This window comes from Ochotona curzoniae, unplaced genomic scaffold (genome assembly GCF_017591425.1).
Source record: "Ochotona curzoniae isolate NIBS_2020 unplaced genomic scaffold, NIBS_Ocur_1.0 contig_48, whole genome shotgun sequence".
Classification (NCBI taxonomy): Eukaryota; Metazoa; Chordata; class Mammalia; order Lagomorpha; family Ochotonidae; genus Ochotona; species Ochotona curzoniae.
This window is the reverse complement of record NW_024466391.1, coordinates 2,390,153-2,404,376: the sequence shown is the minus strand read 5'-3', so window position 1 is coordinate 2,404,376 and position 14,224 is coordinate 2,390,153. Positions and strand designations below refer to the sequence as shown.

General features: G+C 67.4%; 1 protein-coding gene across 2 annotated transcripts; it reads left to right on the top strand.

Moving 5' to 3' along the window:
- The first annotated feature begins 8,853 nt into the window (after window positions 1–8,853).
- On the top strand, window positions 8,854–13,928 carry GATA5 (GATA binding protein 5). Of its 2 annotated transcripts, XM_040988154.1 has the most exons (7): window positions 8,854–9,337; window positions 9,688–9,699; window positions 10,022–10,245; window positions 12,907–13,032; window positions 13,254–13,344; window positions 13,520–13,638; window positions 13,773–13,928. In XM_040988154.1, the coding sequence occupies exons 1-7, from the start codon at window positions 8,854–8,856 to the stop codon at window positions 13,926–13,928; spliced, it is 1,212 nt and encodes a 403-aa protein (XP_040844088.1). The 2 variants fall into 2 exon arrangements, with proteins under 2 accessions (XP_040844088.1, XP_040844089.1); XM_040988155.1 differs by lacking the exon at window positions 9,688–9,699 and having other exon boundaries at window positions 8,854–9,361; window positions 10,070–10,245.
- Window positions 13,929–14,224: the final 296 nt, after the last annotated feature.

Here is a 14,224-nt window from a genome sequence, read left to right as displayed (position 1 = left end):
CCATGTCCCAACCCAGCCCTGTGACCCGAGGCCGGCAGGGCTGGAGCGGCAGCTGAGGCCAGGGCTTGGGGCTCTGGAAGGAAGCCGGGGTGGACCCCCGCCCCACCCACAGCCGCCCCAAGAGGCCCCCACCCATCCATCCTGACGATTACTTGTTCCTGGTGGCTCCCACTTGGTCAGGGATGGGACCATTTGGTCTGCAAAATGACAGTGTGTGAGAAAGGCCTGGGTCAGGCTCCTGGCTCCAGCCCGGCCCAGCTCCAGGCAGTGTGGGCAGTTTGGGGAGGGGGTGGTGAGCTCCCTTTCAAATTCTTACGATAAAGTGCCCTTCACAGTGGTCGCTGGCCTGCTATGCCCACCCATCAGGACCCCACACTCTCCCAGAACCCCTGTCTGGGGCAGGAGTGACCCCAGCCCTGTGCCCTGAGGCTGCCCTGGCCTCCAGGTACCTTCCCTACAGCAGCAAGAAGGGCCTGGGGGGACAGGGCGCTGCCCAGTGTGGCAGGATGTTGTGGGGTATTCGGAAGGGCACCCAAGCCCATAGCCCGCCAGAGGCAGCTTGGCCAAATCCTGCCTTTACCAGCCACTGTCCAGGGCCCTGTCAGCCAGGCCAGCCCTGGCACCCCGCCCTGCCTCCTGAGACTGGGCAGTGACGAGGTGGGAGGAGCACCTCCTCCAGGCAGTCCTCTCTGACTGCACTCCAGCACAGCTAAGCCTCCAGAGCTCTGGGAGCCCGCAGCAGGCACTGGGAAAGGCCCCAGGGCATGCTGGGAGGGCAGGTGCTGGGTGGGGCCGCTCAAGGGGAGCCTGCTCCCTCGCCCTGGCTCTTGCCTAGGGCAAGTGCTGTTGGGAGGGGCCCAGCCACGCTGCGCTGTCCTGACCTGGGTGAGTAGGGGGTCAGGGTGCAGAGAGGCCCAGGATGGAGCCCGGTGCGGAGGCTCAAAGGGCCCTGGGCACCACTGAAGTCCTCCACCTTGCAGGTTCTGCCTTTCCTCGCCTGCCGCGCCTGCCTTGCTGGGGGGCCCTGGGGGCGGTCTGGGTGTCCTGTCCAGCCCTGGGGAGAGTGGGCGACAGGAATTGCAGGGACCCCAGGGTCTGCATCCCCGCCCCCGGGACCTGCAGGGGTGTGGGGGATCCACCCCCGCCTTCCTCACAGCCCCCTCACTCTTGCTCAGACCCCAGGTTGCTGCCCGCCCCTCGCTCCCACCCACGACTTGGCTCACGCTGTCTGCCCACCGGGGAGGGTCCCGTCCCTGCCGAGGTCAAAGCCCTGCCCCTCTCCTGGTTCCTGAGCCCTCCCAGCTGCCCCTTCTCCTGCTGTGGGCCCCCCAGGGCAGGGCCAGGTCGGCTTGTGGCATGATGACCCAGTCGGAGCACTCAGAGCCACGCAGCCTCCCCATGTGTCCCCTCCCAACCCCCCGAGACCCTGCTGCGCTCTGTCACCCAGAGCAGAGGGGGTAGGCTCGTCCAGCTGCTGAGGTCGGCAGGAGAGAGGAAGGAGGGAGACCCAGGCCCGCCCATACCCTAGCCCAGGAAGCAACACACACAGCTCCAGGTCCGTACCAACCCAGGACTCAGCCACCAGGTGAACACCGCCTGTGAAGGGAAGAGGGGTCAGTGGGGAACCCTGAAGGTGGGAGGGGGCGAGGCCCTACAGGTATGCTGGGAGCAAGCGACTCAGCCCACCAGGGCCGCTCCTGGTCACACACCTGACACTGCCCCTCCACCCCAGGGCGCAGAGTGGGCAGGCCATTGGCGGGACTCCAGGGACAGGCCAAGGGTGTGGGCGCCCCAGGGCAGGCGTGAGGGGCAGGGCAAGGCCCAGCACTGTGTGTCTGTCCCCAGGGAGTGAGGGGAACCCTAGTCAGCAGCTGGACACCTTCCGGCCCAGGACTGGACCCCCAAGGTTGTTTCCCTTTTGGGGGCACTCCGGGGAGTCCTCCAAGTCCCACCCCATCTCCGTGATGCTCCAACTGGTAGGAGCTGCTGCGATTCAGCTGATGAGGGCTGGGACAACAAGGGACAGAACTGGGGTCCCAGACCCCCTGAAGTGCCCCCAGGCACCTGCTTCCTTCAGGAGGCCCTGCCCTCCTCACCCCCAGAGGATACAGGCGTGGGAGGATGCTCCACCTGACTCAGCTCCCCCCACGACAGCGTGGCCGTCCCCCAGCCAGTCCAGGCTGCCCTCGGGGTCGGGGTGCAGCTGGGCAGGGACTCCAGGGAGCACAAGTGGGGCACTCGGCCCAGCACCCCAACTTTATGGCCAGATGAACCATGAGTCACCGCCGTTACAGGCCGTGCCATGCGCTGCCTCTGGGGTGGCCTCTCGCCCTCCTGCCCAGCCTGCAAGAGCCAACTGCCAAGGCAAACCCCTCACCCGGCTACAGCTGGGGCACGGCCAAAGGTCAGGGAGTCTCGCTGGGAAACGCCCTGTGACCAGGCCAGGCCAAAGTCTGCGGCAGTCTCTGCAGGGAGGAAGAGCTGGGGCTGCAGAGGGCACGTGGGGTGCTTCTCAACACAGTGGGGCACCCCACACTCCCACCCCTCCAACCAGGACTCCAGAACTCACGCCTGCTGCTGGCCAGGGGAAGGATGGCCCTCGTTGAACCCTCCTTGCAGGGCTGTGCCCAGGTCCCCACCTCTGTCCCAGGCTCGGCTCATGTGTGCCCAGAAAAAACGTTCCCAGGCAGGGGCATCCTACAAACTCACAGCCCAGCTCTCAGCCCAGCTACAGCCCAGCTCTCAGCCCAGCTGCAGCCCAGCTACAGCCCAGCTCTCAGCCCAGCTGCATCCCAGCTACAGCCCAGCTCTCAGCCCAGCTGCAGCCCAGCTACAGCCCAGCTCTCAGCCCAGCTGCATCCCAGCTACAGCCCAGCTCTCAGCCCAGCTGCAGCCCAGCTACAGCCCAGCTCTCAGTCCAGCTACACCCAGCTGCAGCCCATCTACAGCCCAGCTCTCAGCCCAGCTACAGCCCAGCTACAGCCCAGCTCTCAGCCCAGCTGCATCCCAGCTACAGCCCAGCTCTCAGCCCAGCTGCAGCCCAGCTACAGCCCAGCTCTCAGCCCAGCTGCAGCCCATCTACAGCCCAGCTCTCAGCCCAGCTACAGCCCAGCTGCAGCCCATCTACAGCCCAGCTCTCAGCCCAGCTGCAGCCCATCTACAGCCCAGCTCTCAGCCCTGCCACACCCAGTGCTGTCGGGCTGACAGGCGGTGGGGGCAGCTCCCTGTTGCCCACCCCCACTTCGCTGTGTCTGCTGAGTCTGGCTCCATTGCAGTCCACCCTCCTGCTGCCACATCCCTGGCAGGTGCAGGTGAGTCCAGGGCGTGGCCAGCCGCTCCGGGGACCTGAGTGTGTCCCTGGCTCCTGGCTTCAGCCTGGTCCAACCCTGGCTGCCATGGACATTTGGGGGTGAACAATGACTGGAAGCAAATTCACCTCTTTTTGTTTTTTAAATAAATACACAGAAATGGACATTTTTGAACAGAGAAATGGTGCCAAAAGGAGTACATCTGGGAGTTTGGAGGCTTGTGGAGCTGGGGGAAGTGAGGGGTCATTATTTTCTTCCAGAAACTGTATTGAGCCAGGCACTGTGGCTCAGATAAGAAGGTGTGGCTCATGGCATGCTCTCACGTGCCACTGACGCTGCGGGCCTCTCGTGCCATGCGAGGCCACTGCCATAGCGCCAGCACGCCTCAGGGCCCACGTGGGAAGTGACAACAGCAGAGGGAAGACAGCGGCGGGGGTGGGGGAGGGCATGGTGGGCTGGCACTTGCCCAGGAATGCCACCGGGCAGCCTGTCGTGCCTTAGTTTCCCCACCTGAAGTGCCAGAGCCTGTGCCAACTGCGCAGGGTTGGGCCGCTCCCAGGAGCAAACAGCTCCAGGAGCGTGGGCTGGGCACAGGGGTCCCTGGAAGCAGGGTTCAGGGGGCTGCTGAAATGGCTCAACTGGCTGTCTCTACCTGCAAACACCAGCATCCCATATGGGCGCCAGTTCCTGTCCCGGCTGCTCCACTTCCCTTCCAGCTCCCTGCTTGTGATCTGGAAAAGCAGCAGAGGACGGCCCAAAGCCTTGGGACCTTGCACCTGTGTGGGAGACCCAGAAGAAGTCCCTGGCTCCTGGTTTCACTTCAGCTCAGCTCCGGCCATTGCCGCCATTTGGAGAGTGAACCAACAGATGGAAGATCTTTCTATCTCTGCTCCTCTCTGTAAATCTGCCTTTCCATTGGGCCTCGTTGGAGTCCCAAAAGAGGCCACAGGGCACAGACAGCAGGGCCCAGACCACACATACCCAGGCAAGGCCCTCTCACCCACAGGCGCCTGAGTGAGGAGGTGGAGGAGGGGACCCTCAGCTCCTCTCCCGGGGGGGGTGGGGAATCGCCCCGTGCAGGTCAGGCTGGGATTAGGGAGCCGGATAAGGCCCGGCACAGCTGGGGCAGAACAGGCACGTTCGGCTGTGGGCAAAACCAACAGAGGGAACCGCCACAGCGGGACGGGCTGGGGCCTCGCCTGGCCCCAGCAGGCAGCATGGGCACCGCCTTATCGCCCAGCACACTTCTCCCTCCTCCCATCCATGAGCTGCCTGCGGGTCAGCTGCACAGCTAATCACGCAGGAAGAGAGCTAAGTGTGGGGGAGAACAGGAGTGCAGGGGGCGGGAGGCAGCGGGCGAGCTGGGTGGCCCCAGTGGCCCCAGCAGCCCCAGCCCAGCACGTCCTCCCTCCAGCCCTTGGCAGGGAAACCTGCACCTTCCAACCCAGCTCAGGGCCACCAAGCCTCCAAGCCTCTAGTGTCTGCACCCTGGGAAGGAATGGGGGCAGGTGCACACCGGACGGGAGCCCACCACGCCCAAGGTGCCTGTCACTGCTGCTTCTGGTGCTGTGACGGGCTGCGCTGTGCGACTTGGGAAACACCATGGTGGGGCCTTCAGCACCCAGGCAGGAGCCGCCCAACGTCTCCTGGCCAGACCTTCCCAGGACCTCCGCTGTTTGTCAGGACGGATGGCAGCAGCCTGTAACAGCTTCATACAAGCTGCGTGCTCTAAAGATGGCCGAGCCATACTCCAGCCTGCCCACAGACAGAGGCACCTGCCTGCCCCGGCCTTGTGAGACTTCCACAGGGTCAGCCCACTGTCCCGAAGGTAATCCCCAGGAGTGCAGACCTGCAGAGGCCCCAAGCCAGGGTCACCCTCCCGTGGTACCTCAGGAAGGCCCTCAGCACCAGTGGACATGGGAGATGCCCACGGCCCTGCAGCTGTGACCATGTCGCCCGGCAGACCCAGGACGTACGTGCAGAGCAGGGCCCAGGAGCTGCCGAAGGAAGGAGATGGGAGCCACTCACCCCCTGGAACCACGACCCAGCCAGTGGGAGTTGGGGGCTGGAGGTCAGCCTACGGGAGTGTCCACAGCTGCCACCCCCAGGGGACAGTCAGCCGGTCTGCCCAGTGTGCCTGCGGCCTGAAGCCTCTTTGGGGGTGAGGGCTCCAGCCCATCTACCTACTGCCCAGGAGCCTCCCAGACCTTGGCAGAATCCCAACCCTGCCCGGCCAGGAAGAGGGCACGGCCTGGCTGCCTTCAGTCACAGCTGGCCCAGGAGCCCAGAGGCTCAGGACCTTGACCTTGCTGGCCTCTGGAAACAGAATGGACCCCAACCCCAGCAACAGGGGCGAGGAGGGCTGGCCAGCCTGGTCCAGGTCCTATGCAGCCCTGGGGGCCGTCCCTAGGCCCGGCTCTGAGTTTGGAGGGTCTGTGGCCCCCATCCTCGACAGCCGATGTCCCCTGAAGCAGTGATGCTTGCTGGCACCCACCTGTAAGTGAGGGGATGAGGAGCCGCAGCACACGGGGGCTCATCGGGGCTTACAGGGACCCTGGGGCCAGGCCACGATCCACACACACGCTGGCTCCCACGGAGTGTGGGTCCACAGAGCTGTGGCTTGGGCCCATGGTACATGCTGTCACCACTGAGTGAGGCCAAAGTGGGCCCTGGCCTGCAGAGGCCACGACGCAGTGGCAGACCGCAAACAGCACACACTGCTTCCAAGACCCACAACCCCACCCATAGCCACGTGGGGGAATGTCAGTCACACCCCACAGGGCCAGCCCTGACTCTGGAGCCCAATGTCCCCCTCCAGCTCTGGGCACAGTCAAGTGGCACCATCCATGGGGCCTAAAGCCAGGTACCCACAGGACGACGCACTCTGGGACTGCAACAGCCCCACTGCCTGGTGTGGTGCAGGCCCTGGCTGCCCTGGCCCCTCCTGATGGGTCCCACCCTTCCCAGACCCCAGGGACTCTCGCCAGGTGGATGCAGGAGCCGGGGAGGGGACACAGTAGGCACATCAGGCATGCTGGGACAGAGGGTCAGGGCTAGGAACTGGCTTCCCCCACCTCCCTGCCCACCCCAGGGACCGCAGTGCCTTCTCACCTGCCAGGAGGGCCGTGCCCTCAGTAGCCAGAATCAGCACCCAGCTGCTGGGTAGGCACTGTGTCCCATGCCCTTCGGGTGGGGACTGGAGCTGAGCGGCCTGGGCTAGGAGCCCCGACACCCCTTACCCCCCAAAACAATGGTACTGCTTTCTTTCCAACAGCCTCCATCTCACAGCGGGCAGGGGACAGCTGGCAATGCTGTCCTGGGCCCCACAGCCAGGGGCAGTCCCAGCTTCCCCTCGCTCCGAGCCAGGGATTAGGCAACTTCCCACCAACCCAGGCAGGGGCCCCGCTGCTCCCAGGAACCCCCCCACCTGGGGCAACCAGACCCTAGGGTATTTCAGCTGCCCTGCCCTGAGCCCTTACCAGTCGGCACTGGCTACTCATTCCTCCCCCAAAGACTCCCTGTGAGGCAGGGTCACGGCTCACACTCTACTCCACAGCAGCACAGGGCCTTGACCATGGCGCAGCTCCCAGATCTGGCCCACAGGGTCCAGGCTCTGACCACCCCCCACCTAGGATGTCCCAGACCCTGCCTGGGACAGGAGCATGGCAGGCAGGAAGGGAGCCCCACCCAGTCTCAAGGACAAAGCCACAGCCGGGTCCAGATATCGCCACAGTCCCGACCCCCTGCTCTGCCCCATGCCCAGACAGCCTGGTACAGGGCTTCACAGTGTGAGGCAGCAGGAGTGGGAAGTGCCACCCACAGCCTCCCACGGGGGGCTCAGCACTTGGAGGCGTGCTGCCCCTGCCCCTCCGCCCCTCTGCAAACAGCCCGCTGTCAGACTTGGCAGCCCTCTTCCCTCACTCCTATCAGCTGGGTCCCTCCCAGACCCCGGACCCCCACCCCCCTTGACTCCAGGCAGAGATGCCAGCCCCTCCCCTCAGCCCTGTTGGAGGCTTCTCCCCCTGCTGCGTTTTCTGAAGGGGGTCCAGACCCCCACAGGTCTGAGCCTCTTGTTTCATTTCCAATCACAGGGACACGTCTCCAAGCATCAAGCAAGCAAACTCAGGGGCCATGGCCCGACCCAGCCTGCCTGGCCGTCCCCCAGGTGCGGTAGAGGGGTCAACAGGACCCCCGATTCTCACGGGGCTCACCGGACACAAAGTCCATGGGGGAGCGAGGAGGAGGGATCCCCGTGCAGACGCCAAGGGGGTGCGTGACAGAGCGGACACGGGGAGTTCACCCAGCAGCTGGAACGCAGGGCCCTGAGCAGGGATGGAAGAGGGACCCTGTAGGTCCGCCCACCCCCCATCCGATGTCACAGCAATTCCCGCACCCCTGCCGAGGCAGAGTCTATACCATGGTGCTGGGTCTGGGGGTGCCTAGGCTCCCACCCCAGGCTGCACCTGTGGCTGTGCCGCCTGCTCCACAATCCCGTGCACTTGACCGGCACCTGAACTCCCCACCCACCGCTACTGGGACAGCCCACAGAGAGGAGGGCAGCGGGGAGGGGGCAGCCCCAGCTCCAGGGCTGGTCCAGCCTTCCCCTGCCTGGAGTCTGCCCTGCACCCAGAAGAGAGCCCAGCTTCCCCTCACGCCCTCACCTGCCAGGTGCCCCTGCACATCTCATCTCGTCTCCCCTGCAGCTGAGTGGGGAGGCCCTTGGGAGGGCTGGAAGCTGGATCCCCCTGCCTCACACCCTGCGGTCCTGGGGCTGCAGGAAGCTCCTTCCCGGCTCTACCAAGTGTGGGGTCATCAGAAGCTGGGGGACCCTGCGTGAGGCCGTCGCTGGGCTCTTCCGGGTGGGGGGCCAGGCACCCAGCTCCTAGAACTGGAAGGCCACGTGGGCGGCCACACTGACTCAAGCGCAACCCCTGTGGGCAGAGGACGGCCAGGGTTCAGGGTCAGGGACGCGCACCGCCCGCCGGCGTCCTCCGCCGCGCTCGAGGCTCAGGACTGGGGTCCTCCGCGCCCGGCGGCCCGCACCCCGAGAGCCGGCCGAGTCACGTGACGCCAGGGCCGCAGCCCCGGCGCTGACCCCGAGGGGAGGGAGCGGCGCGGGCGCCGGGAGGGAAGGGGCGGCGCGCCGAGGGGGCGTTCCGGCCGCGCGGGACTCCCTGCGGAGCCGCCCGGGGCCCGGCTCCCAGTCTCCAGCCCGCGGTCCGGACCGCCACAGCTGCCCGGAGGGTGAGTGCGGAGGCCCCGACAGCGCTGCGCGCGCCCCTCCCCGGCGCGAAGCCCTCTCCCGGTGCGCTGCGCCCTGGCTGGGAAGGTGGGAGCCGCGGAGAGCCCTCCCGGGGGTCGCCGGAGCCGCGGTAATGGAGGTGGTGGCTCGTGCCAGGCTGCAGGCGGGAGGGCTCCCCGCCGCCCCGCGGACCCCATCAGAGGCACCTGCCCCAACGCGGGCAGGTCCCGGGCAAGGGGCGCGCGGCCGCCCTCATCTCTTCGCCTGCTCCTCTGCCCTGCAGGTCCGGAACCCGCCCGCGAGATGTACCAGAGCTTGGCGCTGGCCCCGAATCCCAGCCAGGCTGCCTACGGGGGCGATTCGGGCGCCTTCGTGCACGGCCCGGGCGCCGGGTCCCCGATGTTCGTGTCGCCGGCGCGCGGGCCCTCGGTGCTGCCCTACCTCCCGGCGTGTGAGCCGGGCCTGCAGCCTCCCGCGCTCGCCACGCACCCGGGCTGGGCGCCGGCGGCCTCCACCGAGTCCTCGACCTTCGGCTCCAGCAGCCCGCAGCCTCCGGCCGGGGCCCCCGCCTTCCCCTTCCCGCACAGCCCCCCGGGGCCCGGCAGCGGTCCGGGAGCCCGGGACGGCGGCGCCTACCCGGGCACGCTGCTGGCGCGCGAGCCCTACCCGGCCCCGCTCGCGCGGCCCGCGGGTGCCTCCTACCCCGCCGCCTACCCGGCCTACGTGAGCGCCGAGGGAACGCCGTCCTGGGCAGCCGGGCCGTTCGACGGCAGCGCCCTGCACGGCGGCGCGGGCCGCAAGGCCGCCTTCGGTGAGTACGGAGCTCCCGACTGCTCGCCGGAAAGTCTGGGGTGATCCCGCGCCCTGCGAAGCGAAGGCCGCGCCCCGAGGTGCTTGGAGCGACCTGGAGGAGAAAGAACCTGAAATTCCGCCCCCTCGAACCCCCCAAAACACCGGAATCCACGGCCTCCTTCCTGGGGAGCGTTTCGTGAAGTTTCCGCAACTCAGATCCGAGTCCTCGCTTTAACAATCTGGCCGCCCCCAGGCCCACGGGTCGGGGCGTTGGCGGCCGAGATCGGAGGCCGCGCGCCTGTGTCCGCCGCTCCCGGGGGAAGGTGGACAGGACGGCGCGGGGAGCGCGGCCCAGACGTCGCCCGAGGACCCCTGGCGCCCGCCCCCGGCCCGGGCGACGATGGATCCGCGCGGCGCCTGGCCGGGCCTGGGGGAGACCCAGCCACCGCTCCGCCTCTGCACGCGGGGGGCTGGAAGTGTCCCTGCGGGCTGGGTAGGGTGGCAAAGCTGGTGGCCGGGCCACCGCGGTCCTGGGGCGCGGTGCCATCACTGTCCTCCGTGTTCCCGGAGGCGGCCCGGAGTGGACTGCCCGCCCGCTCGAATGCGGCGCTGCAGCTGAACGCGCGACGCGGGTCCCGGGGCAAGGCACGCTTAACGAAGCACAGCTGGGCGCAGAGAGCGGGTGGCGGCCCTGGCTCTCGCCCCACCTGCTGCCTGTCCCCTGCAGTGCCCGGCTTCTTGGAGGACTTCCCCGGCGAGGGCCGCGAGTGTGTCAACTGCGGGGCCCTGTCCACCCCGCTGTGGCGCCGGGACGGCACCGGCCACTACCTGTGCAACGCCTGCGGTCTCTACCACAAGGTCAACGGGGTCAACAGGCCCCTGGTGCGGCCTCAGAAGCGCCTGGTGAGTGGGTGGCTGGGCCCAGCCAGGGCGAGGTGGCCAGGGGGGGCTTGCTCCTGCTGGCGCCGTGAGATGCCCAGTCTGGCTTGCTCTCGCCGTGGGCCAGCGGACAGAGGGCAGCTAGTGTGGGGTCCAGGCCTGTGAGCTCTCAGCGCCAGTAGCCGGCCTGGGACTGGTGACAGTGCAGGCTCCTGCTGTGAACTGGGGGCCCCTGGTTCCTGGCAGCCCCTGAAGGCCTGGCACTCCCTGCCTCGGGTGGCCAGTGGATGGAGGCTAGGGTGCCCTGGAGACCTGGCAGGCCTCTCCCTGGCTGCTTGCACACAGCTGGGACCGGCTGGGAGGCCCTTCTCCCGGCCTGCCTGGGCAAAGGCAAACGCTTCGCATCATGAGCTGGCAGCTGCCCTGCTGTGAGCAGGAGGGCGCCCACAGGGACAGACTGTCCTGGGCCTTCAACTTCACCCTCCACTCTCACCCAGACCGCCCTACGGGGGGCCTGAGGTCTGGGGCCCTGCTGCACCATGTCCAGGACAGCGCTGACCAGGGCCAGAGCCGGCAGCCCTGGTGAGCACCCTTGGGCCCTGGGCCTCCCGTCTGGGATCCTGGCTGGTGCAAGTGGCACGGTGGAACTGCCGGGAAGGGGGTGGACTAGTGACGATTCCTGTGCCCCCGCCCCCCCGTCTGTGGGCAGCCACGTTCCCCCAGGACCACCCTGCAGCCCCACCCTAAGGGCCTACCCATGTCTCTAGAAAATTCCTGAGGTGGGGGTGGCCAGCCAGTGCTGAGGCCTGGGCCCTGGGCAGCGGCTGCAGCACGGATGGTAACACACTCAGCCACTCTGTGCTTCCCACCGGAGCTGCGCCCCGGGCTGAGGCCTCGGGGCACCACAGCTGGCCCTGGAGCTGGGCAGACCCCGGCTGTGCCAGGGCCAAGCTGAGACCGGCTGGGCACCTGCCCAGCTTGGGAGATGGCAAGGTCTGGCTGTGGCAGACAGCAGAGGAGGCGTGCTCAGGGCCTGCCTGGGACCCCTGTATTCCACTGTCCCCCAGCATCCCCAGCCCTAGCTGTGGCCCGACATGCCAGCGTGGCCGCCGAGCAGGAGGTGGGAACCGAGGCAGGGTCCTGGCACCACCCTTTCATCCTTGTTCTCGACTTCGTAGGCGGGATCCCCTGGCCCCCAGGTTTTGGTCGTGTGCTGGGGTGGGGCTCGGGCTGCGGACTCAGTCACTATGTATAGAAATCCCTGGTCACCACCTCAGCCCAGCCTGCCGCCCACGGGTGGGCACATGGGGGAGGGGCAGGCTTGGCAAAGTGCCTGAGAGCTTAGGAGACTTCAGGCTGCAGCTGCTGCTCGGTGCTGGAACACAGGCAGAGCGTGGTTCCCAGCTGACCAGGAGCCTCAGCCCGGGGGAGCCACCATGCACCCCTTTAATGTGGCGTGTGCTCCTACTGCACAAGGCAGGACAGAAGCATACACACACCAACACACATGTGCACACGCACGCACCCTCTGCCCCTGCAGCCCGCTGGCTGGCTGAGGGTGTAACCTGGCTCCTGGCACTGACAGCCAAGACGGCAGGAAGGACAGCTGCTCTGTGGCAGCAAGGGTTCGGCCCTGGCGGGTTCTGCCACGGGTGCCCTGTGTGCCCCTCCCCGACGCCCAGACGCATGGTCTTCTCTGTTCTGCTAGTGCCAGCCCCATCTCAGCGCGTGGGCAGAAGTGGGGCTGACAGCTGTGGCCGCGGCCATCAGCCAGGGTGGGCACAATTGTGTCCCCTGGGCCATTCCTACCAGCTGGTCAGCCTGGCTGACAGAAGCCAGGGGTCCTGGGCCTTCAGGGTGGCTAAAGGGCGCATTTCCTACCATGAGGTTGAGAAAATGACCGTTTTCCGGGCCACCCTTGAGGCCCACCTCCGTGCTGGGCTGCGGGGGCGGGGGCAGGTGCAGACCTGCTCACGTGAGCCCCACATTTGCCCGTGGCATTGGCCACATTCCCATCACCATCTGGTGGCAGGAGAGGACAGGGAAGGGTCGCGGCCCAGCCACCAGTGTCCTTGTGGGACTGGCCCTGTGCACAGGGGGTCTGCAGCCTGTGGGCAGGGCGGGCAGGTGGACCTGTAGGGCTTCCGCCATGGGCCTGGCGAGAGTGCCGGGAGCTAGCCGCGTGGACTATGCACAGGAAGTGAGAGGACAGAGGGCAGGTGACAGAGCAGCCCCTCAGGGCTCGGCCCCGGGGACAAGTGACTGAAGCATGGGGCCGGGCACAGGGCTGAGCTGGCCATGCAGGAAGGTCTGGGTCCTCCAGAAGCCCAGTTGTGCATCAGGTTAGGAAGGAGGGGCTGGGCACCTGCAGCTGCCATGGGGAGGGGCTGACGGGCACTGGGCAACCCTAGGAGTGTCCTCAGCTGCAGGAACCAGGCGGCAGTGGCCAGCCCTGCCCCGAGGCCTGCTGGCCACTGCCACCACGGGGTGGAGGCCAGCGCTGATGGCCACATGACCTCCGCGGCTGCCTGGGCCCCATGGGTGGGCACCCCCAGGGTCAATGGCCTGGTACAGGGGCTGGGGGCCCTGCCCTTGACCGGCCTCCTCCCATCCCTGATGGCCCCTCGGTGTCCAGCCTGGCCGTGACCCCGGCCAGGCGCTCACGCGGTGCCCTTGGTCCCGCAGTCCTCGTCCCGCCGAGCCGGCCTCTGCTGTACCAACTGCCACACCACCACGACCACGCTGTGGCGGCGGAACGCAGAGGGGGAGCCTGTGTGCAACGCCTGCGGGCTCTACATGAAGCTGCACGGAGTGAGTCGGCACGTGGCCACATGCACGTCCCTGCTGACCGCCAGCTTCCTGTGCGGCTGTCGCCCGCTGAGGCCTTGCCATGCTTGCACCCCCAGCGCCCCTCAGCCCCTCCTCGTCCCTGCCGGGTCAGGATGGCGTGGGCAGCCCTGGGGGGGGTTACGAGACCCCAGGGTGAGTGGGAAGGCACCACACCAGCCTGCCCCCTCCCCACTGCCCACCAGGTGCCGCGGCCTCTGGCCATGAAGAAGGAGAGCATCCAGACCCGGAAGAGGAAGCCCAAAAACCTGACAGCCAAGGCCAAAGGCCCCTCAGGTGTGAGGCGGGGCGGGGGCCGAGGGACCCTCAGGGCTGCTGCAGCCTGGTCACGTGTCAGCCTGGTGCAGGCTGGGGCGAGCCGGGAAGGCGCAGCGACCGAGCGCAGTATCCGCTAGGCTGGGTCGGGACAGGAGGGCACTGGGGCCTTCTGTCAGTGCCAGCCTCTCCTCAGGCACCAGCGTGGACACGGCTGCCTCCCCGCCCACCGGCACCCACAGCTCTGCCACCAGTCTGAAGGCAGTTGGTACTCTGCTGTCCCCGGCGTGCCCTGCGCCCAGCGTCGCCTCACAGGTGGGGGTCAGGCTGTTCCCAGAGCCGGGTCTCACAGCCCGCCGCCCTGGAACCCCTGACTGCTGGGGCAGCCCTGGGGGGGGCTCACACACTCCCCAACCGCCTGGCCTCACACACTTCCCGTCCCTCCGCAGGCCCCCGGCAACATGGACGACCCCCTGGCCCCAAACCACCTGGAGTTCAAGTTTGAGCCTGAGGACTTTGTCTTCCCTGCCACAGCCCTGAGCCCCCAAGCTGGCCTCGGAGGGGCCCTGCGCCAGGAGGGCTGGTGTGCCCTGGCCTTGGCCTAGTCCCCCGGACCCCAGCTCCCATGCTCCCGCTCCCTGCCTGCCTCTCTGGGTCCCAGCACGCGGAGCCCCGGTGGCTGCCCGTGACCCTCGGCTCAGCCCGGCAGAGGGGCTCGTCTGCAGGTGGCGGTCCAGGAAGAAGGCCAGCGGGGGAAGGCTGGGGACAAGGGAATCCCAAACGGCCGGGCAGCCCTAGCCAGCTGTGTGCACGTTTACCTCCCGCTAGAGCCGTGGTGGCTGCAGGAGTGAGAGGAACCTCCCAAAACCTTGAGGGTGCCCTGCCCCCGACCATGGACGGA